Source organism: Numida meleagris, chromosome 1 (genome assembly GCF_002078875.1).
Source record: "Numida meleagris isolate 19003 breed g44 Domestic line chromosome 1, NumMel1.0, whole genome shotgun sequence".
In the NCBI taxonomy this organism is placed as follows: Eukaryota; Metazoa; Chordata; class Aves; order Galliformes; family Numididae; genus Numida; species Numida meleagris.
In genome coordinates, this window is record NC_034409.1 from 46,274,657 (window position 1) to 46,300,157 (window position 25,501).

At 47.1% G+C, this 25,501-nt stretch overlaps 1 protein-coding gene across 3 annotated transcripts in view; it reads right to left on the reverse strand.

Annotated features, from left to right (window-relative positions):
- The window catches only part of NTN4 (netrin 4), a 37,571-nt gene that overhangs the window by 2,879 nt on the left and 9,191 nt on the right, over positions 1 to 25,501 (reverse strand). For 2 of the 3 annotated variants that reach the window (XM_021391202.1, XM_021391375.1), the window contains exons 3-9: positions 19,132 to 19,404; positions 10,154 to 10,280; positions 9,774 to 9,962; positions 5,367 to 5,583; positions 4,573 to 4,688; positions 3,612 to 3,680; positions 1,577 to 1,747 (exon numbers count right to left, since the gene is read on the reverse strand). In XM_021391202.1, coding sequence (XP_021246877.1) covers positions 1,577 to 1,747; positions 3,612 to 3,680; positions 4,573 to 4,688; positions 5,367 to 5,583; positions 9,774 to 9,962; positions 10,154 to 10,280; positions 19,132 to 19,404 — 1,162 coding nt within the window. The remainder of the gene's footprint in view (positions 1 to 1,576; positions 1,748 to 3,611; positions 3,681 to 4,572; positions 4,689 to 5,366; positions 5,584 to 9,773; positions 9,963 to 10,153; positions 10,281 to 19,131; positions 19,405 to 25,501) is intronic. The other variant, XM_021391285.1, reaches the window with a different exon arrangement.

The window sequence follows — 25,501 nt, forward strand, 5'->3', positions numbered from 1 at the left end:
AGGTCATAAGCTCCTATTCTGACAGAGGGTTACACTGGCTATTATGGTATTGCCAACTATCCAGAAATGAATGTGGTAGCTAATGAAAACAATGAGATTTAAAAACATATTTGAGATCTTTTTTTTTCCCCCTTTGAAGTGATTCATTCTTTAAGGGGCACTCAGTTTATGTTTTCAGGTTTCCCACCAGGACCAAGAGATTTCCCAGTCTTCACAGCTGCTTTTGAATATGAAAGTTGAGATGAATTTATACTGATGGGATTCCAACAACTGCACCTCCACTGTTCTGCTGACGTTCAAGTGGCAGCAACCTTAATGGGCTATGTGTTCACTGCTCTCATCTCCTCTGCTGGGGAAACCAGGGAAGCTCCTCTGAAGCTTATGGTGTCAGAGGGCTGGGTGTCAGGTGCGGGGCTGCCCTGTGCGGTTGGTCTCTGACAGTTTCTGTGCCTTTCCTCCAGGATTGTGTTAAGGCAGCCATATCTGGGCTTTGCTGTTTGCATTTGCATTGCATATGGAAAATTAAAACAGCGGTATCTATTCCATTACAGATTTATGGTGTTTTACCACTATCCAAAGTCTTGCTGTGCTCAGACAGTGAAGTCCTGCCCAGTGCTGCTGATCCATCTGACCCTTGCACCTGAGGAGACCTCCTGGATGTAGCTGTGCTATCAGGGCAGATTGCCTTCAAAGCCAAATGCAGTCACTGCGGTGGACATGAAAGAAGACTGCAAATACCTCATCAATGAATAACCTTCCTTCATGCCAGTCTAGCAGACAGCCCTGTCCCCCTGAAGGAAGCTCCCAATGATGCACATGTAGAATAAGTCTCAGCACCAAAGTCAATGCTTCGATCAGTGATTTCCAGGTAAAGTATGCACCTTACAGAAAGAAAATCTTTTATCTGATTAGTTGGTAAATCTTGGTTTATCTTGGAGTTGTAAAGAAAGGTATGTCAACTGGATCTTAGTTTTGCTCTGTTGAAGAAAACCTGGAGTATGCATTCCCCTGTTCCTACTGGATACCGCATGCACTGTTTCCCCAGCACTGATTACATCTTCAACTTCAATGAAAGATGAGAAAAAACTGTGAAGCCAAAGCTTCCTTCATGCTGCATAAGAGAGGCTCTTCTGAATGTTGAAGATGTGAATTAATGTTACTTTGAAAGATGCATCTTTTCCTGTCATTAGATTCTGCCTTCAGTACAATATCATGCCTAAGATTAGATTTAAATGTGCTTTAATGGCATTAGTTTTGAAAGGATATATCACATATTCATGGCACAATATGCATCCACCTCCCTGTGGGAACACACCTATCCTAATAAAGCTGTAGTGCTGTTACTATGCTTCATGAAGAGCAATTGTACGTTCAAAAGTCTGTAGAATGAACCATGTTTTTCTCTACAAAATTCAAATTGGATAAAGTTTGATGCTGGAACCCAAATAATGTAGATGCCAATAATTTAATCAACATTGGGCTGTAGCTTAAACTCGTCAGCATGAGGGGATGAAAAGGTAAGGATGAAATCTGTGGGAATACAGAGAGGATGTACTTCCCAGGGAGTCAAACCTACCGGGATTGAGGATTGGACAGGTGCAGCCTCTGTTAGTCCAGGACTCAGGGTACAGCGTCCTCTTGCCCCGCAGAATCTTCAGCTTTGTAGACTTCAAGACTTTCTTGATCTTCACATTGACTTCTGCGTGGGAGCCCTTGTCATGAGCTGACAAGATCTTTGTCTTTATCACTGGGAAGACATGAATTAAGAACCAGGAATGTATATACTTTTTAAAGTCTGGGTGAAACAGGGAGAGCAATGGTTTCATTACATTGGAGTTAGCCCAATGCTCCTTGCTGGGGAGCACAGCTGTGGGAGGAATGCCTGGGTCCCCATACCTGTGGGCAAGGACACCAGCTGGCCTGGCCACGGCCCCTGGACTTGTCACAGGCAGCAGGAGAGGTCCCATGACCTCAGCTTCAAAACTTGTGAAGGCCACATTTTCCCTCAGAGCTTAGAAAAGACTTCTGCTCCTTAAGCACTTTTGGAAATCAAGAGGAAAGCCCTGGTTTTAGGGATGAGCACTGAGGTTTTCCAGGGCTTGGCAGCTGGTAGTGCTGTCCCCATCCTGCCCTGGTCCTCCCCCTTTGCAGAACGGCTGCATCCAAACAGAGTGGCAGAGACTGAGATGCTGGTGGGGACTGAGGCAATCGTGGAGCATTCTGAGCTCACAGATACCCACAGGCACACCGCAACCACCTAGTTTCCTGTGTAGGATGGAGTTAGAAGTGGGATGCCATGTGTCTGCTGGCAGTCCCCACACAGCAAAGTGTCAGGGCCCAGGTCCCATGCACCAGTCACTTCCAGACCATGCTGATGTCCCCAGTGATGCTTTATTCAGCACCGCATGTTATGAAGTACAGGGAAATCTCTCCTTCTGTAGCGCTTGTGATGAGCCCCATAATTCATCTGTCTCCAGCTGAGCTGACACCTTGCATGTTGAGTGATGAAAGGGCGGTAAGCCTGAGTGCACTTTAGATAAGATTTATGAACTTGGTTTTTCTGTGCTCTTTTTTTTTTTATTATTTCTTATCTTCTGCATGATTAAACACAGTGACTATCACAGCCAGCAAGCAAAGCAAAGCAAAATCAGATTTTTTCTAACATCACTAAGCCAGGGCTATATTTCAACAACTGGCGGCCCCTTGAACTTCCCTTTGTGGGCTGCTCCACAGAGTGCCGAGGTATGGATTATCTCCCAGCTCATTTTCAGCTTCAGTGCAAGATGAAACAGGTGCAAGAAACCTCTGGAAAGGTTTCCAGATGAGGGGAGGGAGTGCTGCACAAAGCAGTCCTTGCTCTGCAGCGGTACGAGGGAAGTGCTTTGCTGGAACAGACCAGAGAGGTCTTGGGAATCAAGGTGTCTCCTCTCATTCACTGAAATCCAACGTGCTATGCACACATAGGCAATATGCATCACTCCACTGCAACAGCTCAGCTTTGCTAACAGGGCAAAGCTCCCAGTGGCTGCCAGAACTGTTTTTTTCCATATAATGTCTTCGGTGGTGATCACTGTCCCTCTTTCCGCTCACTGTAATTCATATTTGGCATTATTTCTACACCATGTGTAGGACAGCTGGTCTATCAGAGTGACTTTTCAGTGACTATTCTGTGTCTTGTTTTCAGTATCAGTGCCTTCTAGTCTGTCTTGGATCCAGAGAGCCTCTCAGGGCACTTACAGCCCTTGCATTCCCATGATTTCAGCACAGGGGCACTTCGGTAGCAAGAGGGACAAGATGCTTCACTCAGCATGACTAGGCACCAAGACATCTACATCCTTTTGGAAAGACAAAGATCTGTCCCTAGACTAAGTAGCCCTAGACTTTGCAGGGCTTGCATGCTCCACTGCTGAGAACGTGCAAAGGTGTATGGGGACATAGAGGCTAGGGGCCTCCATTATCCCCCATACAGTGATAGCATCATCAATGTCTGAATGCTGGAGTTTGCTTCCAGAGGTGCTGCTCCCCTCTGGCAAGTTGCAGAGCAAAGGGTTGCTCAGCACTATACTCCTATAGAACCTCCCTGTACACCTCCATCACCTACCACAACTCACCATAGGTATACTTCATCCCACAGAAGACCTTGGAGTTGCCCAAAACTTGCTCTTTACACTCGCATTTACCTGTGGGAAGAAAACAAAGCAAATGGATGTGGACTGTACTTCCCAGTGGGGATCTTCACAGAGGCCCTGGGGTTTGGGAGGGCAGAAATCTCTGCTACCATCCAGGAGAGTTATGTGGCCCTGGATGGGGAGAAAAGGACACGCCAGAGGTGGCTGCTGCCTCATGGCCCCAGCCTCCCTGCAGTAGGAAGGGTTTGGCTGCATCTCTGGGATCTGATAGGGGTTTTTATGTGGTCCACAACTCCCTCAAAATGCCCTGTTCTCAGATCTGGGCTGAATATAGCCTTAGTCCGAGGGCAGTTATTCCTTGTTTACAATTTGAAGAGAAGGGAAACAAAGGCCTTATTATGCGGCCTCAGGATTCAAACAACATGCATGTCTTTTCCTGTGGTATTTTCCACACTGTAATGTCCCAGGCACAATTTTAGAAGGAAACACTGCCGAGGTTAAGGCAGATTAATGACTTCCGTGATCTTAGAACAAAGAATAACATGCTATACTTATTTACGTTTCAAATTAAGTTGCCCAGACAAATGAGCTTTCCCCTCAATTAACTCAATTATCCTATCCTCAAGATTTTTATCGTGTTGCTTTCTGCAAATGCAGGAAATTACACCTGCCCACTTGTGTGCAGCGGTTTTGTGGGATGATGTGGCTGTCACCAGCCTGTGCGGTGCCATGGGGTAGGCTGCTTCACTGAAGCACTGCAGCTCCAGCACTGCCTTGTCCAGCCCAGTAGAAGGAATTTCCCAGCTTGACCTGCAGCTGGGGTACCAGGCAAGCTCTCATCGCACCCTCAGTGCAACTGATGCAAAAGCAGGATGCTGCAAGCCGGTGTAGGACACCGCCGTGGGAGGGATGCGGTGGGGAGCACGTGGGGCCATGGTCCTACCGGAGTGCCGCAGAGCTGAGAAGCCCTGCTCATCCTCCCAGCCCCAGGCGGGCTTGCTCTCGTTGAGCGCTGGCTGGAAGGGCAGCGCTTCCTGCTGCCAGCTCGCGTCCGCACTGCTGGGGGAAAGGGAGAGGGTCAGCCGTCCTCCTGTTGCTGGCAGAAAGCAGTCACAACTCATGGCCCATCCTTGGAGAGCAGCTCTGCTGCACTTCGTCTCATTGTTAAACATACATAACTGAAAGGGATGACTTTGGAAAATGAGCTGGTTGAGGCTTGCCAGAGTGGGTCATGAATTCATTTTTGGTTTAGAATGTGCTATAGGGATTTCTCTGCTAAAAATATTATCCCTATGGTAAAAAAGGCATCCTATGAAATCCAGACAGTGGAGTGTCATTCACACGTGCTGCCTCTAGAAATCAGAGCTTGACTGTCAGTCAATCTCTGCAATTGCAGAGTGCAGTCAATGCAAACTGAGTTGCAACAGCAGCAATATTAAGCTCTGGTCTCTGGGTGCTCAGGTCTCCCTGAGGCTCTTGTTTTGCTCAGGGAGAGGAAAAAACTGTCAAGGGTATGGAAAACACCTGCTCCATTCACATCAGCACCAACTGCCAGCAGTGCCACCACGCCAGTGTCCGGCACCCAAAGGATCCACAGCATGAATACCCCCTCCTCCCCCAGTCCCCGACAGTACCAAAATTGATTACTTGGATGAACAGGTACTGTCAGATGGCACATGAACCAGGCAGGAGCAGTACCTGCCCTGGGGTTTGGGGGCAGCTGGAGCCCCCACTCACCTGCTGCTATGGCAATCGCCAGTGAGAGGGTGGCAGCTGCGGGCACAGTCGCAGGGGCGGCAGCCACCGGCACCAAAGCCCCAGTAGCCGGGCAGGCAGCGGTCACAGCGTGGCCCCGCCACGCCAGGCTTGCAGGGGCAGTCACCGGTGCTGGGGTCGCAGAAGGTGCGGGGGCCCAGGGGGAGCGTGGCTGATCCCAGCGGGTGGCAGGAGCAGGCTGTGGGGACACCGCGGGGTTAGTCATACAGCAACGACTCGCTGGCTAACAGGAGGTTAAAAACCCCACTCCTGATGGTCATTTGATCAAAGGAGTGCAAAAAGCACATCTTTTAAAGCCATCATTTCAAAACGTTAAAGCGAATGAGATGAAGACACCGTCAGCTCGGAGATGCGCTTTTCTGCAAGCTCTGAGGCACGGCTCTGCAGAGCATCCTTTTAAAAATCAGAAAGGCTGCGTGGTCACGGGGTCTCTGAGCAGGACACTGGGTGGTCAGCCCCGTGTGTGACACCAAAGTGCCAGCTGGAAAATGTGCACCAGGCAGGCAGCAGCCGCCTGGAGCATGCCAACTGCAGCTTCCATGAGATCTCTGGCATTCATGAATCATTCCACTGTGGTGATCGGAATGATGAAAAGAATAAAGATCCTCCCTGAAATAGTGCTGCCTAAATCTCAATTTACATAAAAACTGGATTTTCTGAGAAAATTTCATTTGGAGGGAAATTTTTTACCAAATGCTAATGCAAATATTTTCACTTTGCAACTACAAAGGCAATAAAAGAGAAAAGCCATTACGTGTTACAGAACCTCACTTTCTCTTAAAATACTTACTGCAGTGCAAGTACATTTAATTTTGTTCTGGTGACGTGCTTGTGGTTTCAGGGCTTTGACATATCTGGAGTGCAGTTTCAAAATATTAAAGGATGAATTAATATTGGCAGTCAACCTAGAGAAGACTATGAATCCAAAATCTTTGCCAAAGTAATCCCCAAATTTTCCCCACCCTTTCCATTCCCAAACAAATACAATTATATAAAATTAAAAGATTAGAAAGCCTCTCCACAAACTGCATAACTAGCTGCAGGCAGTGAACGCCGGTACCTTAATAGCATAGTTTTCAACGGCGCTCAGTGAGAGCCGCATACCTTTCTCCTGAGGCCTGTGAAGTGTTTTACACCTGACACATGTATCCAAACGCTCTATTTTCCTCCTAGATGCAGAGAGTATTTATGGCATTCCTCAGCCCCTCCAGGGGAAATAGCAAGCACTTGACACCCTCCATACTCAGAGAGAGACTCAGTCCTATCTTGGTTGAGTTTCAGCTGAGTTTCACTCCTGGTCCTATTAGGGTTGGTGCTTTATACACATTAGTTGATGCTTTCTTATCTCTCTCTTTTTTTTTTTTTTTTGTCCCTAATGGGAAATTTAATGGTGATAGCAACACTTGTGGTGAGAAAAGAACATTAAACTTACAAAAATTGATACAAAAAACACAGCAGTGAGCTCACAGGGGACTGTAGGCAATGAAAAATGAGAACATAGCTGGCTGTATGCTTTAATTAGAGCCACAGAGAGGTGTTCTAAGAGTGGGCCATTTCCACATGGCTGCGCAGCCCCCATCCTTCCTGTCTGCTCCTGACCTGCTGCCAGCCAGCCACCCACTCTCCACTGACTTAATGGTGAGTTTCAGCTTTTGGGTCTTACCTTCTGGGGCAGAGGGCCAAGACGATGCTGATTGGAGGCGCAGGCACAAGGCACAAGTCTCCATGTGAGGTTTGGACAGAGCAGAGCTCATGTGCCATGGCCACCCCACTGGTAAGGGCTGGGACTAGGAGAAACCTGCCACAACACCATCTGTTTGCTCTCCCTTCCATTTGTAAGCAGTATCATTAACATTAAGCAGTATCAACCCAGCTCATTCAATACTGATGTAAGGAGCCCAGGGAGACCAACTGGCCAGCCTGCATACATCGACCCCATGTTGATTCAAATGCACTCACTGATCAGCTTCCTGAACTGGTTTGTCTGTTCTGCTTAAAAAATAAAGCTCAGTACTTGGAAAAGCCCTTGACTTACACTGAAATAACACTTTGGACTATTAAAGAAGTATAGAAACATATCTTCAGCAGTACCTATTTGGTATGGCAGCAGCACCACACCAAATTGCTTTGGGCACATCTTAAGTACACTGAAGTTGTTTCATCCCCAGGCTCTAGTTTTTGCATTTTCTTCCTTCATCAAAAATGGCACTTCTCCCCACTGCACGACCTGGTTATTCCTGGCATGAGACCTCTGTGCCCATGTGAAGGAACAACTACCTGTCCCCACTCCCCAGCAGGGACTGAAAGGCAGTGAGACCAGCGGGGCTGGGTTTTGCCCCCCAGCTGCTGGTACTGGTGTGGTTTCTAGAGCTGTCAGCTAACCTTTGGAAATGACAAATATTTACCCTCAAAAACATACAGTTTCAAAGCAAAAATAAACTTGCCAATTATAAAAGGTGATTTATTATCTGCAATCGTACTGTAGCTGAAGTTTCATGGGGGATGTAAAGAAAAAATAGGTATGGTAGGGGGTAATTGTCATCAGATTGCTCTTTTAAATGGCAGAACATCTTCTGTCTGGTGCACATTCACTCCTAGGCAAATATCATATACACTCTTCACCTACAAGAATCTTTAAAGAATCCTTAAAGATTATGGCTTAACAACTCTTCTATTTACTTTGACCCTGGTATTTTTAAATTTTCATTGCTGTTCCACAGTTGAGCAATAACAGTGCTGTGAGCCAGAAGCAAGCAGGCAATGCTGTGGCCTTCCTGAAAGAATAACTGGGCATCCCCCTTGTCCCTCGTTATTGCAAACCACGGCACGGTCCTTGGAAATGTTCCAGCCGAGGGCTGTAATCAGTCTTAAATAATTTAATTTAACAGTCATTAGTCATTCACTGTTCAGCTAGAGCTACAACAAATAGCCCTAACCTGCTGCGGGGTCTGGAAAATGCTGTGGTGGGAGAAAAACCCACCCCTGCCCTACAGCCTGGCCAGGGCACACCCGAGGAGTGGGGAGTTTGCGGGCGGCGCACTGGGTGCATTGGGGTGGCTGCAGCATGACCCTTCTGGGCAGCCCCAAATCAGCCAGAGGGAACCCAGCAGGGAAACCATGAGGGATCTTAGGGAGAACATCTGGGAAGGGTTTCAATGCCCAGAGAGAAATGGTTTCTGTGTTCACTGTACCATAGCCTCTGCAGGGACAGCATTAGATATTCCCTGCATTTTCATGGAAGCAGTGTTTGCCAGGGAAAGTTGTCTCCTTGGAATGATTGAGTACTTTATTCTCTGAAGTTTGTAAATACTGAAAAAAAAGTGCAGGAGATTTAAGTGCAGGATTTAAATGTGTTTTTTACTAATGAGACTCTAAAACAAAAATTCTATGCATAAGTTCTAGCAATAATTACCAAGGGAAAGTATCTGATGTTTCATTTAAGGAGACGTGAGACTTCATTGTACACAAGTATGCAGAGACCTTAAAAAGCAATTAAATCCACTGCCTAAAAAACAAATTTGTGTACATACTACAGCAGTGAAATAATTATTTACACAAATAATGAAGATCTGTGGTCAGTTCTGCTTTTGTAAAGGGACCCGGGTCTGTAAAGAAGTAAATTCAGCTGTGTCTGATTCTCTTTGCAGAAAGTGAGTGATGGAGAGGGGAAAGCCCCCTGCAGGGTGCTGGGCAGGTTTGGAGAGCCCCAGGGATGAACCTCAGTGTAGGAGCAGGATGGAGGTGGCAGTGTCTGGCCCCCTGCAAGCAGATGCAAAACTGAACATTTGGCTTAGCCAGGTGCTATGCAATGTCCCCAGTGTGCTCTAGGGATTCTGTGTGCCCCCTGGAGCATCACCGCTGCCCACAGCATTCCATGGAGCAATTTTGGAGTGCTGCTTTGGCTTGGGAAAGATTTAATTTTGCATGTGGGCTGCCTTTGGTCTCACCTCCCTGGTGTTATGCCTTCTACAATGTCACTTCACTTGTGTTCCAGCTTCTTCCATACCCACCTGCTGCTGCATAGGCAATGCACCCTGCTTCTGGGGTTGTGGCAACCACCAAACAAGGAAGCATGCAAACATGATGCAGCTCTTGCTCTCCAAAAATAGCAGGAGAGTCAATGAATCATCTTTCTTCCTCTGTCCTCAACCTACAGGGATTCTTGGGACAGATTTGTCAACAGCATCTGCAGGCTTTTGTCCTGCAAATCTCATCACTGCTTCCATGAGGGAATTCAAATTGCATACTGCTGAGAACTCCCTATCCCTTGCTGAAGCAAGAAGATTGCTCCAAGCAGGAGCAGGAACATCTCACATTTGACGGCCTCGTTAGCAGAAGCCTTATATCAGTAAGAGGTTGCTGACTTACGTTTACAAGCATCTGGGGCAGAGAATGGCTTTCGCAGGTCTCGGTAGAAGCCCGGCTTGCAGCGCTGGCAGTGCTGCCCCTCTGTGTTGTGCTGACAGTTGTCGCAGACACCACCGCTGCGGTTGCCTGATGCCAGCCACGCATCCATGTCAAAGTGACAGGTGTCGGCATGCCCATTACACTTGCATGCTGGGACGAAGCCAAAGAGAACAGAAAGATTTGTTAAGGCAGTGAAAGTTGTTTACAGAAAAGATGCAAAAACCTGAACCACGTTTTGGAATGGCAGATCTGACCCAAGAACCGGTGACTCATTCAAACGCATGAAGGTTCTTCATGTTTTCATCCACTCCACAGAAATGACATGGAAGCCAGCCACTTACACTGACACTCTCGGGGGGCTCCTGTTTTGCCGTCAGCAGCCTGCCAAGGGCGGTCGTTGTAGAGTGGGGCACAGTGCTGGCAGTGAGGTCCTGCAGTGTTGTGCTTGCACATGCACTTCCCATGGACCTGGTGGGGAAAAGAGAGTGAGGGTCACCCACAGCAGTGCCTGGGCACAGGGGCTGCAGTGTCAGCCCAGCGCTAGGACACGGGTCAGGAAGAAAGCTAGCACTGGGCCTGCTTGTTGTCTAGTTCAGCCAAAGGTGGATATTCTGCAGTTATACTTTCAGTTACATTAGTATTTGTAGGTCGTATATGTTGGAATATCATGTAATGACATCTTTTTTTCTTTTTTTTTCTTTGAGATCTACAAGGACCTTTAGTAGGGGTTTCCAGCCCCTGCATGAACTTCCAGGAGACATTAAAAGAAACCAAGGTCCAAAGCATCCTTGGAAAACACTAAAAAACCTTTCTTTTTTCTCCCTCCCAAACAGCACAACACCAATATACCACTGCAGCAGCAGTGGTCACAACCATGGCGCCCATCGCCAATGTCAACAAGCACAAGAAAAAAGAAATTAGAACCTCAGGACACAGATACCTACTTACGGTGGTATACAGAGAGATACAAAGGTTTTGCAGCACAAGGGAAGAACCACAGATAGCACAAAGACCACAAGGGACTACATCAGATATCTTTGTGACAGATAGGTAACTGAACAGCTAGAAAGCGCAGTCCAAGGGGGTAATTAGAGATGAAAAGCCAGCGTGGCGAGCTTGGTGCCAGCTGCCCTGTCAGCTGCTGGCATTAATCATGCTGCTGGCAAACGCAAAGAAAACAGGACGCAGCCGGAGGGCAAGAGGGGCCCGGCTGCCCCCAGACACGATGAAATAGAGCTCTGGAGCAGCTCAGCACCTCCCAGCCCACCGGGCCCAGAGTGGAGGGAGAGGCTGGAGCATGGCCTGGCTGCAGCTTGGCATGCCCAACCCCAGCCCACAGCTTGCAGCAAGGACACCGTCTTCATGGCTCCTCAGCAGGGCTGGTGGCCTGCCTCATCCCAGGGAGCATGGCAGGCAGCCACATCCCACAACAATTGTGGCGGCTGCCTGTGCTGTGGGCTCTTTGGCAGCATGGCTCCAGTGTCAGCTTGGGCTGGGCAGAGGAGCACAGGTGCTGTGTGCAGGAGGAGGCCGCACCAGCGGGTTGTCAAACACAGAGAACCATCCTGCTGCAGCCATGGGTAAAATGGTTCCTGCTTCTGTTCACCCTTAGAAGCATTTTGCTCTCAGTGCGGTTTCACTCACGGAACTTCAGCTGCAAGCCTCCCCAGGCCCAAGACACGTCCCATTGACTGCATTCTGCCTTGCCATTCTGCTGCCCCTTCTTTTGCCACCTGAGGGGAAAGCCCTCAGCTTTATATATCCTATATCCGATATCCTCTACAGGGTGGCAACAAATGGGCTCACGTCCTCCTGCCATACTGTCTGACGCAGATTTCACAACGGTACTCTTCCTAAATGCATGGGCTGTTGCTGAGACCCACCATGAGCTGCTCCTGTCAGAAACCCAGGCAGCAAACAGAAGAGGAGAGGACTTTGAGTGTGCAGTAAACAACTCCTGTGCGTTGCGTAGGTGCACACGCATGCCTCTCACTAATGACGACTTTCTGGCTGTTTTCTTTTAATAAATAGATTTCAGGTACTGTCTCACAGGGGTCAGAAATAACCAGTACAGACAAGACTTAAAATTGGCCTTGAAAGTCCTTGAAAGACTTTTCATCAGCAATGCAAATAGTGAAGTCTTTCAAAAACCTTTCAAGTGGTCCTTTCCTGCCTTATTAGAATGTCTGGATCATGGAGCAGGGACAAGTATAACAGTACAGTCACCAGACGGTATGAGCAACATGCAGATACATACAGAATCCAAGAGAATGCAAAAGTATCTGAGCTAAAGTGGCAAATACTGAGATAACCTTGCTTTCTGTGCTATTTCTGCCTCACCACAGACATTCGTTGCTCTGGCTTATCAAACTGAGGTCGCCTATATGCTTAAATGTGCGATAAAGTGTGGAAAGAATGAGAAGCAAACAAAGAGGGAAACAAAACAAATTTGCAGATGGAATATTTCATTCTCAAAGTGTGTCTCATGTTTTCACATTTTCATTTTTGCTAACACTTCTAAACATTCCTCTTCAAACTCTCAGACTCCTCACTCCTAAATGTACACTTCTCTACAAAACTTCTTGTATATCTTCTTTAGGGAAATGCCATACACAAGCTAATGTTACAAACTGCTTTACACTCACTTGAAAAGCCTCTAGCTGCATGGAAATGGAAATCAGTTAAACCTGGAAGAGCCACTGAGGCAAAGCAGGACACGATACTCGTTGTACTGATTGCTTGCAAGATGCATTGCACTCAGGGGAAGGAAATGAGTGCTACAGACAAGCTTGAGGTAGTATAGAAAAGCTTGAACAGTAGCAGGAGAGCCACTCAGCTGGGCGCAGGGTGGGCTGGGGCCTCAGGGTGATGACCCAGGGAGGTGTGGAGGGGAGGGAAACAAGCTTTCTAGTTTCTCTCTGCAACTGTTAATATCTTTTTTTTCCCTATTCTTTTTTTTCCCCTAGAAATTTAACGAAAGTCAGACCTAAGTACTTCAAAAACCTCGCCTTGGGCAAGATGTATTTCTTCTCTTTCAATAGCATTATAATGATTACTCCTTGAAACAGCTTTGCTTTAAAACCCTCTCCATCCTAACTTTATCCCATTGAAGAAAATCTCTTTTTTTTCTTCTACATAATTCCAGCATGACATAAAAGGTTTTTATTTGTTGGAAACAACAAAAGAGCAGAATATTAACAAGCCATTTCTTGTAACCCATGCGCAGACAAGAATTTTTTTAGTTTTCAAGAGATACTGTGACAGCTAAGGATAGGAGATAGGAGAAGAAGAGATAACAGAGGAAAAAATGAAAAGTGGCGGCAGGTGAGGGGTGTACAACAAGTGCTAGATGCCAGGAGAAGTGCCCTGTATATGCCTGATTTGATGGGGAGCACTGGGGAACCAGGCCTGAGGTAGCAGCCTGGCCAACTGGTACCAGCCCAGGGCATTCCTCTGGCATCTCAGCATTTATCTGAAGGCAGAATGGGACCCGCATGGGCTGACAGTGGAAAGAGCACATTCTTCCTCCCTTTTCATTCACCTCGATTTACATTTAACTATAAGGCGTATCCATTTGGGGTCATTATGGAGCATTGCAAAGTACACAAACACAATTCCCTGTGTGTCTCAGTGCTTTAAGCATTCACATGGCTCTTGACTCAGTTAAGCAGAAAATCCTTTTCATACCATTTTTCATTTTGTCATGGGGTCTTTACATCCCTGTTCGCTTTCACACTGTTTCGCTTCTTAGTTTGACAGCCCAGTTGCAACGTCACTCGTTAGAGGGCACAATGCAAACAGTGTTACAAAAGTTGACTTCTGTAAGATAAACGAGTGGCTGATTTCTGTATACAAAGACAGTTGCAAGGGCATGCTTCCTTCCATAGCCTTTTGTTGCTGAATTATTACCTTCCAGCACTTCCTTTCAGATTGCAAGTACATTGGCTTTTTGGTTGAACCTTATGAAACGCTTTCCACCTTATTTATCCAAAATGTCACACAGAGTGAAAGAAATGCTGCACTGAGGAAAAAACGCACTCAGTCACCTGTTATTCATTGATTTCTATTACAAGAACTCTCCCATAGTTCAGGGAGTCCAACACAAACGCACACTAAAAGAAAATCAATGTCCCAAAGACCTGATAGTCTAAAGAGATGGGCTAAATAGCTGGGAGGGGCAACTGCTTTCAATAGACTTGCTTGCTTGGAACTGCTAAAATTGCTTTTTTTTTTTTTTTTACTTTCTTGGAAAACAGGCATGATATCAGTCTAAACGAAAACCACGTCATTCATACTGAGTCTTTAACAATGGCTTCTAAATTGTGTTGCACCCAAGCCACTGTGCTAATTTTAGAAACCATGCCTACTGTCTGTTGTCTGCCCAGAGGATACTTCCCAAATACTTCCCAAAGTACCAGACAACCAAATTTATGCATGAGAAAATTCTCATATCCTATTTCGCTCTTGTGAAAGAATACAAAGTTTGTTGCTCAGGGTGTGGGGGCTGTCTTTGTTTTTTATTCCTTGTACAATAGGCTTCTGTCGGTGGCTCTGGGGAAGACCTTCAGCGTCTTTTGATGTCAGCAGCACAATAACAATTTACAACAGCCACTGGGTTGGCCACGTGGGAAGGGGGAGGGATATTCCTGCTGCCCATCTATGCAGAAGGGCTCTTGTACTCAGGATGCCAGCCTTAGCACATCCCCCCAACCCAGCTCATTCAATACTGATGTAAGGAGTCCAGAGAGACCAACTGGCCAGCCTGCATACATCAACCCCATGTTGATTCAAATGCGCTCATTGATCAGTTTCCTGAACTGGCTGTCTGTTCTCCTTACAAAATAAAGCCCAACTCCTGGAAAAATCCTTGACTTACACTGAAATAGCACCTTGGACTATTAAAGTGTAGAAGCATATCTTCAGCAGTACCTATTTGGTATGGTAGCAGCACTACACCAAACTGCTTCGGGTGCATCTTAAGTATGTTGAAATCGCTTAATCATAGAATCATAGAATTGCCAAGGCTGGAAAAGACCTCTAAGATCATCCAGTCCAAACATCCACCTATCACCAGTATTTCCCAATAAACCATGTCCCTCAGTTATATATAAATATATATAAACAAACCCGAATCCCCAGGTTCTAGTTTTCATCATAGATAGATAGCTACTGTGTCAAGTTGTTGAAACTGTCATTGTGGGAAAGAGAAAACAGGAGGAAGAACAAACTGAGACAGCTGAATTTGTTCTGGCTCTTTGTTCAATGCAGGTGACAGGTGTGCACAACAGGACTGCACTAGTGGGAGTGCAGTATATGTTAAAAAGTTAATAATATTGTATTGTCAGTGAGAAAATGAAATCATCAATTGATGATACTATCTCAACTCATAGGGGTAAAAGCAGGAAGCCCCAAGGATGCAGCCTTCCGAGACTGTTGACTCAGGCCAACTACACAACCACTTGGATGTTGGAAGGCCAAGGATTCTCTGAGGCAGGTGAATGCCTGACCTCACCTTGAGGCAGAACTGCAGAGCCTGGTGAGGTTCCTCTGGGCTTCTTTTCCCCACTCTCGATTCCTAACTTACAAGTTCCTGCCTACATTCAGGCTAATCTCCACCATGACCCTTGCTGCTGTGTCAAGTAGGCCATCAGGATGCTTCAGCTGGTAAAGTGCCAAGCTGGCACTGCAATAGCTCAATGGACAGATGTACCAGCTCCTGAACAGCTGATCAGCCCCCAAAAGCCAGGCTTTTCACGGTCACTGAAGATCAGGGGGCATCTCCTGTGTCTGTGAATCCATTTCTTTACTTGCAGACTTTCTTTACGTTTCTTTATAACAGAGAGTTTCACCCTGTAATCCATCTCACACACCAGTCCAACTACGATGCTTGGTACGGTGTGAGGTGTGCTTGTCCATGCATGTTTTTTTTCTTGGCATACATTGGATTGGTGTTGGTACGATTTGGATAGTGACCCTTTGAATAAATGACATGGGAGGAGTGGGGATGAGAGGGAGAGTAGCTGTACCACCCTGACATCTGTTTGTGGCACACCAGTATACAACACAGGACAGCCAGCACTACTGCACCCCAAGGAGAAGCTCTCATCACCACTGGAGGGTAGCCAGGTCCTGTCTGCAACTCATGGAGACAGAAACTCCCCTGGAACAGCAACCCCGTTTCCACACTCACAGTTCACCTAGAGGTTGACATGGCATTTCTGATGTTTAAACAAACCTAGAGCTTTCCTGTACAAATTCCTTTCTCATTTATGTAAATCTGGCAGACATATAAGCACTCCTACCTAAGCCTTTCTGCCTGATCCTCTCCCAGAATTCCAGCTGGTGGAACTGGATGACCCATGGAGCTGTACAGGCTCCCACCAGTGCCACCACCCACTGCCACACAAAGAATGCAGGACAAGGCCTGCCACAATCCCCTTAGCTGTCAGAGGAGTTGAACTGAGGAAAGATGGACAGGAAGACTGCCAGCAAGCTTTGCTCTGTGGTGTCCATGAAGTGACCTCTGCAGGGAGAAGGATCACAGAGGGGTTTGCAGCTGGACAGTGGTCAAGGCACAGAAACAAACCTGTTCTTTTGTCAGGTCCTGGCTATTGCTCTGTGCTGTTAGGTCTAACATGAAATACTTTTTTCCTACATCGAATGTTCAGAGTCTGTAATGTCCACCTTTGCTCTGATCCAGCTCAGTGGGATCACAGAGGAGGTTATTCCACCCCAGAGACAGAACTGGAGTTGCTCCTGCTGGGGTAAAAATTGCTATTCTCCATCCACAGAGCCACCCTCTTTGCATCCCGCCCTCGCAGCTGAGGATGTCCTGGGTCAGTATTACCAGTAAATAAATGTTTAGATGTTGTACTGGGGGGTGTGGTTTAATGGGAAATATTGGTGATAGGTGGGCGGTTAGACTGAATGATCTTAGAGGTCTTTTCCAACCTTGGTGATTCTATGATCTCATGGCCAATCCAAACATAGCCTCTGTTCAGCCATTCAGAACATTTTTCTCCAAAACACAATGGCCCAGCCACTGAGAAAAAATTCATACGATGGGAAGAATCCTGTGGCAGCGGGCCAGGATGAGGTCCTGAACTGAGCGGGATGCGCTGGCCCCAAACCCAGGCAATCGGCAGCCACAAGTGTCCCTGCATCCCCAGGCGGCTTTGTCAGACGCTCTCGTCCTGGCTGCTGGGGAGGTGGATGGGTTGCTTTAGGTGGCTTTGCAGATCTGCCCAAGACCTGGCAGCTGTACCCAGAGCTACCAGGATGACCTGGTGTATCGCTCAGCAGAAACATCGATACATCACGTACGGTTCTTCTGCTGGCCAAGCAGGCTCTGAAAACAAGCCTGCAGCTAGGATTTTGCCTCGGGGCTGAGACCAAGTGGGGGTTTGAGAAAACCTACACATATTTTTTAGGACAAGGTTGTTTTTTCTTAAGAAGAGGAATCTTAAACTTGCTTGAAATTTGATGCTAACTCTCTAACTTAGGAGATGTTCTTCAGGAGTGCTCTGGTCAAAACAAGCACAAGAACTGAGTCAGATTTTGTAATCACACTGGGAATTGGTAATGCGTTTCCCATCTTTTTGCTACCCCTAGTCTTACAATGAAGGGTCTGTGAAAGCCACACATAAATGTTACACAGAGCCACAACTGAAGTCCCCACCTCACGCTTGAATAACTGACTGTATTTCTTCAGAGTTACCTGTAATGTGACTGACATTTTTTCCAGGTGAAACACACAGAAACACTTCCTCTCTGAAATCTTAGTTTTCAGAAATTTGAATTGTAGCTCAGCAGCCACAGATTCTGCAATCTTTCTGCCCTCATCTGACAGCGCAAAAAAGTGGCAATGGGCAAGAAAATACCAGTGGGGGAAATGTCTCATCACGCCCTGACCCTCCAGTAGGGTCCTGCTGCAAACCATGCCAGGTTGCCCTTAGGCTGGCCCATCCCTCACAGGCCATGCGGAGTCAGCTCTGAGGGACAGCAAAATGAGTCAGCCTCATTACACAGACGTCACCTTTGGGATTCATGCCATGTTTATAAGCGGTGTTTACTTTCCCATTCCCCCAGGGGCTGGTGCAGAGGCTTGCTGCTATTTCTTGTTTTGTTTTTCAGTGCGATTCTGGCATTGGCTCCTTCCCACTTCACCGCCTGCTACCTGTGCACTGTGATTTCTATAGGCTGTAGCTGTACCAGAAGCATAATTGGCTTCAAGCTTTGCTATAACTATCAGCGGTGCTCTGGGTCACACTCCCATGCAACTGTATCACAGAGAAATAATCCCGAGCAAACAGCCCTTTTCAAAGCCTTTCATTCAGGGAACATCTGTGAAAACCAGAGCAGACTACTTGAAACACGCTTATCAATCATAGTGCTGTGTGCTTTCAAATTTGTGTATTTTCAAGATGTTGCAAGACTAGCTCTATTAGAAGGGAAACACGATGTCTGCTTCATGTTTGAGACCATAATTTAACTCAAATGAGAGTTCTCCAAAGAGCTGGATAGGTGCCAGACCTCCTTACCTCAAGTAATTGGCTTAGATTTTTATGATCTTCCCTTTTTTCACATTGTTTAGGGCAATATGATTGATGGCTTCGACTTTCCCTATGGCTCTTCTGCCAGACAGCCAGCGTCTTCAGGGTCAGCCAGGAAGGGCAGAAAGGGCACAGTGCATTGTGGGCAGTGAGGCCAGAGTATCCCCAGGCTGGCAGGGTGAAGGGCACTGAAACAGCCTCCCAAGGACAGTGGTCATGGCACTGAGCTTGCCAGAGTTCAAGAAGTGTCTGGACAAAGCTCTCAGCCATATGGTCTGATTTTTGGGTGGTCCTGTGTGAAGTCAGGAGTTGGACTCCATGATCTTTATGGGTCCTGTCCACCTTGGGAGACTTTATGACTCTTTGACTCTGTGCGCCTATCACTCGTGGGCTTTGGGTCAAGATTGCTCCAAAGGGATTTCAGCCCAGAACCCTTCTGATGTGAGTCCCCTCAAAACCAAAAAACGGGTTTTGTCTAGAGAATGTACTGAGAGGTACAATGGAAAGCCTTGGTGTGAGAGCTGGAGCCCTCCTGCCCCTTGGATCACGACCCAAACCAGTATCAGAGGATGCTCCAGGAGCAGTGCATGTTCCTTCCTCCAGGGAAGTGCGTTTTCCTTGCTGTTTTGGGGAAGTTCTGCTTCCTCTCTGTCATCAAAATGCCCTGAATTTAGTACTTCTCAGATACTGCCAGTTAGGATCTGTGGGTAGAAGAGAGTCAGAAATGTTAACACTTTAAGGAGCCGCCACTAAATTCGTGTACATACCACATGGAAAGCACCAGCTGCCCTGACGGGCCGGAACCCTCTGACGGGGACGCAGTGGTCGGCATGGCCGTTGCAGAAGCAGCTGCCCTTCACAATGAAGTCATAGACGGCATAGTGTGGGGCCGGCAGGGGCAGCAGTTCCAGCGGGTGGCAGGGGCAGCTCTGCCTCTCCAGCAGCCGCACGCGCAGGTTGGTCACCTTCAGCTGCGCCTGGGCCTCTGCACTGTATGGGTCCTCGGCGGCATGCGGCGGCGAGAGGGCTCGGTATATCACCTGCAGAGGCATGGGGCAGAAGGGGGGGTGTTAGCAGAGTGGGGCCATCCCCAGGTGCATGCAGCATCCCCATACCCTTTGGTGCACCGAATTTGGTCCCTACAGCATTGCCAGCCGATACCCTACATTTGGTCATTAACCACAGCTGACCAGCTACCCTATGGGCAAACATCAGGTGGAGGAGTCCCCACCAACTTCTGCCACCCCCCCTTATTTTTTAACAAATGAAGCTCAGATTTCCAAATATTTGTCTCCCGTCAGTCCCAGGCCACTTCCTAGTGGAAGAGTAATGTGGCGTGGCAGCAAGCTGATAGTCAAGAAAACCAAGATGATAAGAAAGAAACAAAAGTTGGAGCTCCTGAGGTTTAAGAAAATACTTATCAATCAATCTTTATTTTAACTTCGGACTGATTGACTAAGTAAATATTGGCTCACACGGAACATCAAGAGCACTAGGCAAAAATAATTTTCTTTGAGAGGTTTATTTTAAACTTGTTGGGCCAGCTGCCTGTGGTGTGTCACCAGAAACAGCACGTCATTCATACAACTGCCATTCGCGGGGAATGACAAATTTACGACACATGTATAAGTTACCAGAACATTTAATTAACGGTTTACGCTTATTAAATAGCTAAATATCCCTTCACTGACTGACTGGCTTCGGAAGGCTTGATGAGTTACAACGCTTCCAAGCAACAGTAAAATGAGTTGACTGACAGCTGTCTGAGCGTGACATGGCCTACTGGGTTGATGCACTGCTTCCAGCAGTGGTGTAAAACCACCAAAAGTTGTCAGGCAAGTGGTCCTTCCCAGAGGTACTCAGCATTTAGCTGCTTCTACTGAAATGCTGTCAAAAGGGAGCAGGCTGGCTTGGAGAGGTGGTCGAAGAGGCAAGATAGGTGCTGGTGCACGACTTGTGTGCAAGTAATGAGTCTGATGAGGGATGTTAATAAATACCGACACCTTTCAAAAGGTGATTTTTCATCCAGGATGTTTTTTCTGTTTTCCTGAGATAAAACTGTCAAGCCAAACAAATCCAACAAGCAGCCCTGTGCCTCTCCTCAGGATGTGTTATTCACCCTAACACACACCACAGTCTTTCTGCTCACATTTACTCATTAGTGGCTCTATGAATACAAAATGCTTTCAGATATGGAAAAAAAATTCCCTGAAAATTTCATTTTGGAGACACTGATTCCCTCTTAGTGGAGATGATGGAAAATGCCTGGCTGAGAATTTTCAGTAAAAACTAGAATTTTGGTTTCCTAGCTATTACATGAGTCTTGTCTCATAGAATTCTTTGCTCACCCTGATTCAGATGGGAGTAGTGAAGGAAATACATACATGGGAACAATCTTTGCTAGATACAGCAACAGACTTTTTTCTGATTATTTTCACGTTTTCTCGTTTATCTATCCCATTTTAATACAGGCAGTGGATGCCTGTAACCCTCGTAAAGGCAGCGCAGTGAGGAGATCAGTAGTCCTGAGTGCCTTCACGCTGAGGGAGTTAAACCACGGCTGTGTGGAATTCAGGGGGAGTTACGCCACTGATTTCAATGGAGCCAGTATTCCAGCTCAGGCCCTAAATCGTTACAAACATTTCTTGTTATGGCTGCTTGAAAACAGTGATGCTAAACATGAGCCCTATCTGCAGTTCCCAGGGGTTGCAGAGAGCAGACTCTCCCTGCTGCCCCACACTGCTCGGGCTGTGCTCACACAGCAGCGGGGGAGCTGGATCTCAGCACCACCACTGCAGTAAACACCCCCATCCCCCAGAGCTAGTGGGTCTGTTTTAATAAAATACAAAACAGTCATTATAGCATGTGAGACGCCATACAAATAGCAATTCTCCGCTCTGTCCCAGCAGACTGATCCTGAGCCCCCAGAGGTTGCACAATAAGATCAAGGATGTGTTTCCCAGCAGGATTTCCCTGTTCAGTCATTAACCTTGCCAATTCATCCCAGCCTGTCTCCGGAGTAATCCCAGCACATCACTGGGGTCACACGTCCCTGTGCAGCTGCGGTGGGTCTGCTGCTACCTGGCACCCCAGCCCCACATGCACCCTCACATGGGCCGTGTCCTGCTTTCACCTCTCCTAGGACTTTTCCATCCAGCTCTCCACTGCAGGATTTGAGATGAGTGAGCTGCCTCTGTGCACATGCACCTGGCCATGGGGTGCTGCAAGCCTCGTGTCCCCAAGTGCCCCCTCTCTTGCCTTCTGCATGCAACAAGCCTCACCAGGAAGCACTCCATGGCCACCAGAGCTGCCTGTCTCTAAATGTCTTATGAACAATATGTCAATAATCAGCATCACGGTATTAGGTAGATGGTGTGACTTCTCCCACATGATAGTCAGCGCCGTGCATGACGGTCAAAAGTGGGAGGACAGGATCTCTACATCAGCAGCTGCTCTGTGTGTGCATTACTACACATTTCTATTTTGCAGAACAAGTAGGAAGTGATAAATTGAAAACCCACAGCACCTTTATGCTGGATGTGCCACAATATATCCTATCAGAAAGGCATTTTCATTCCCAGTGTTGTGAGCTCACTGTAAATCTTGAGATGTTTGGGATTCTTCTTTAGCACAGTCCCAGGATCCGAATCTCTCTCAGCTCCCGTTTAAAAATAACTATCTAGCAACATCTCATATCTAAGGAGCAAATGTCACAAAGTAGGAGGCAAATAAAACAAACATCTGTTTTCAAATCAAAATACCAAGTGATTTTTGGAGTAATGTTCCTTCTAAGCCTTCTAATTGTGCAGTTGGATCCCATGTCCATAAGCGTGATGCTTTCATGAAGCAATTTCAACAGGTGTGTGTTTTAAAACTTGCTTGAGGATATTTAGCTGGGGGGAGAAGTCTCCCTGCGCAGCCCAATAGGCGGTGCTGGAGAGGATTTTCGTCCCCATGAAAAAAGTCCAAAGAAAAAGTAATGCTTTCAGTAAGAAGAGGAAAAGCAGGCTGAAATCCTTGTGTTAGGCAATGACCCAGTGATGCCCCTCAGTGCCAGTGAGCCTGGTGCAGTGCCCACTGCCAGGTGCTAGCTTCAGTACCAGCCCTGTGCGTGCTGTGGAATGCAAACGGGCTGCTCTTCAGCCAAGCTCTCCGTGGTTTGGGCACATGGCAAAGCTGATACCTCCTAATAAATTTTCACAGCGTTTCCATTTCCTCACAGGCTGTCATGAGCAGCTCTTGATCTGTTGACCATTTCACATTTTTTTACTTAAGTGGTGCAAGAAGCCTTAGCTACTTGCCGTTCCCTGGATGTAAAAATGTAGCCCTGAATATAAATAAAACAGCGGCTCTGAGCATGGTGCACTCAAGTAACCGCCTGCACCACAATGACCTCGATTTATAAATACATAAAAGTCCCTTTGCAAGAAGTACCCTAGTATGTTTACACTCGAAAGGCAATGAAAGGGCATCTTTATATATATATCTACAGTGGGAAGGAAAATGCTAATGAATGATGCTGAGAACAACAAAGTAGACTCTGAAGTCAAAGTGGCCCGAGGAAGTCAACAAAACCAATACAGATTTGCTGCCAGCAAAGCTGCCTAGATGAGTCACAGTGCGCCATGGATCACCAGAACCTCCACCTGCCATGGGCCCCTGTTGAGATGCAAGTGACTGTGGTGATAAAGGTGGCCCTCTGGGTCACTTTATACTCGTGACACTTAAGAGACACTTATAGAAGAAACGGGCACCCACAGGGGGAGGGGTGCCCTGCTTGAGACGCTGGGCTTGAGCTTCCCAACAGCCCCTACTCAAACTAGTCACGCTGAGCCTGGAAGGCACCAGAAGATGGTCTGCGAAATGACAACAGCAGAAATGACACAGAAGGAGTAAATGGATGGAGGAGTCAATGCACATGTACACATGGAAAGAAGAAAACAAGAAAGGAAACAGCCGACAAACAGGGAAGACAGAAGAATCTCATCTGGCAGGCTCCTCTCCCTGTGCAGGTGGCTGCTGGAGCCCCAGTGCTGGTCGCTCTGTTATCTGATGTATTACCGTGACAACAAGCAGAAGAGCTATAAAGAGAGAAAGCCACGTGTATCTATGGTGTGCTATGTTCACTGCAACAACCCTAGGCTAGAAAAAGGCTCTTTGGTGGCTACTGTAAATAATGGCCACACAAATCTGCTGTGTACCACTGACAGTAGCTACTGAGATGCTGGAGAAATGGCTTTTCTGCAGCTGTTACAGCTACTTCATATACTTCGACAAAGGGCAGCATTTGGCCTGTGCCTACGGCCCTTCTGCAATCTTTTGTAGCACATGAAACAAGGCAAATGACTCCGTGCCTCACCATCCAGGAGTCATACAACCTTACAAAGACTTTAGAAGGAAAATCCAGCTGTTTCAAATAACTGGCTCTCGTGGGAGCAGGTTAATCTATATTCAATACAGCTTTTGGTTTGGGGAAACTCAAGGCATTGCTCTGCCATTCTCAACAGCGAGAAGTTGTCTGGGAAAGCTCCTAGTCACACATGGCAGCTGGCAGCGAGGGGCTGAAAAAGGCATGCAGGGGACAAGGTAAGGACCAAAGTTCCACCAGGATCTTGGATGTCTCCGGCAATAATCAGCCAGATGAGAGCCATCTTCTCAGCTCCTCTTCAAAGGCCAACTGCACAGTTTCATCAGATGAAAAGGAAACACTGTGAAGTCATTGCTGTCTTTAGTCAGGTGATGCTCACAGAAGTGATGTTCTTATCACAAAAATCTCTCTTCAGTGCAAACAGCTCGAAACATTTGGATTCCTTCACCTCAGCTAACAGCACTTCTCCATGAACTGAGTTTATTCCACAATGGCTTTATTTTGCCTAATCACTGCTCTCACTCCTCTAACAGGCAGAAAGTCTGTTTCATGCCTCACCAAACCCTTCAGATGCATGATGCCATTGGTGATGCACGATCAAAGAAAATAATTATTGTTTGATTTTCTCATTTTCAGAATCCCCCTTTTCAAGGCTGTGCTACCCTGCTTAGGAAGACGAACCAGCACATTTCAGTTGGTCCTTGCACTGCACTGCTCTCCCCTCCAGCAGTTTCCCTCCTCTCCCTGTCCTCACAAAGATTCATGTGCTCAACTCTGACCTACTGCCAGGACCTGTTTTGCGTATGGAAGACCAAGAAAACCTGGAGCTGTGTCCAGTGAACCAGGAAGAGAACTGGGCCTGCTCGTGCAGCTGGCTGTCTCCCTGCAGCCGTGGAACAGCCCCTCTTACTACGTCCTGCAAAGGCCTCCAAAGGTCAGGGTGTCAGCATGGACGCCTGCAACAGGGCTAGGCATTGATGGCATTTCTTTCAGCTGAAGCGTAACTCGACTTCATGAATATTTTTCCACTCCTTTTGTCCATAAAGAAAAGGCTTTGTGTCTGTAGAGCTGGCTGCTTGGTATTGCAGTGGAAACCATCCAGTGACTGTGAGCTATACTTCAATTTGGGAAAAACACCTGTCTGAATTGTATGTAAATAGCTTCAGTCAAAAAGGCCGTGAGAAACAGCATTCCCTTTTCACCCTGCAGCTGTAGACTTTGACCACAGCGATGGGGCATGGGGGATGCAGCACAGAGACTGGCAATAGAGGAGTGAATGGCTTGTATAAGCCTGTTTTGGACACTGATTTCTTCCTGGAAATGTCGCCCTGAAAGAGTTTGAGGACTTTGCCATTTGTGTAGATCTTGGATGCTGCTAGACTGGAAATTTCATGCCACTACTCACTGTGCATGCTGACTAATCTCAGATTAAGTCCATGAGCTTCTGGTCCAGGACTTCTGAGATGCAGCTATTCACTGCTTTAGGTTACAGGCTTTCCATATAACCATTTGTCTCAAGGAAGCCCAAAGAGAAGTACAGCAGCCCTGCTTCACAGCCAGCAAGCTGGAAGCTGAACAAGCCAGTCTTCCCTGCACGCCAGCAAGGAGCAGTGAAATGGAGCAGTGGGGAGCAGTGCTGCAAGAGGAGCCCATGGCACTTTTCTCAAGGGAAGCAATAGCCTTGCTAACAAGGCCAGATGCCAGTTCAGAGAATTAAATTCTCCCTATCCAAATCCCTTGTTTCACATGGGTACAGTGTTTTCAATGCC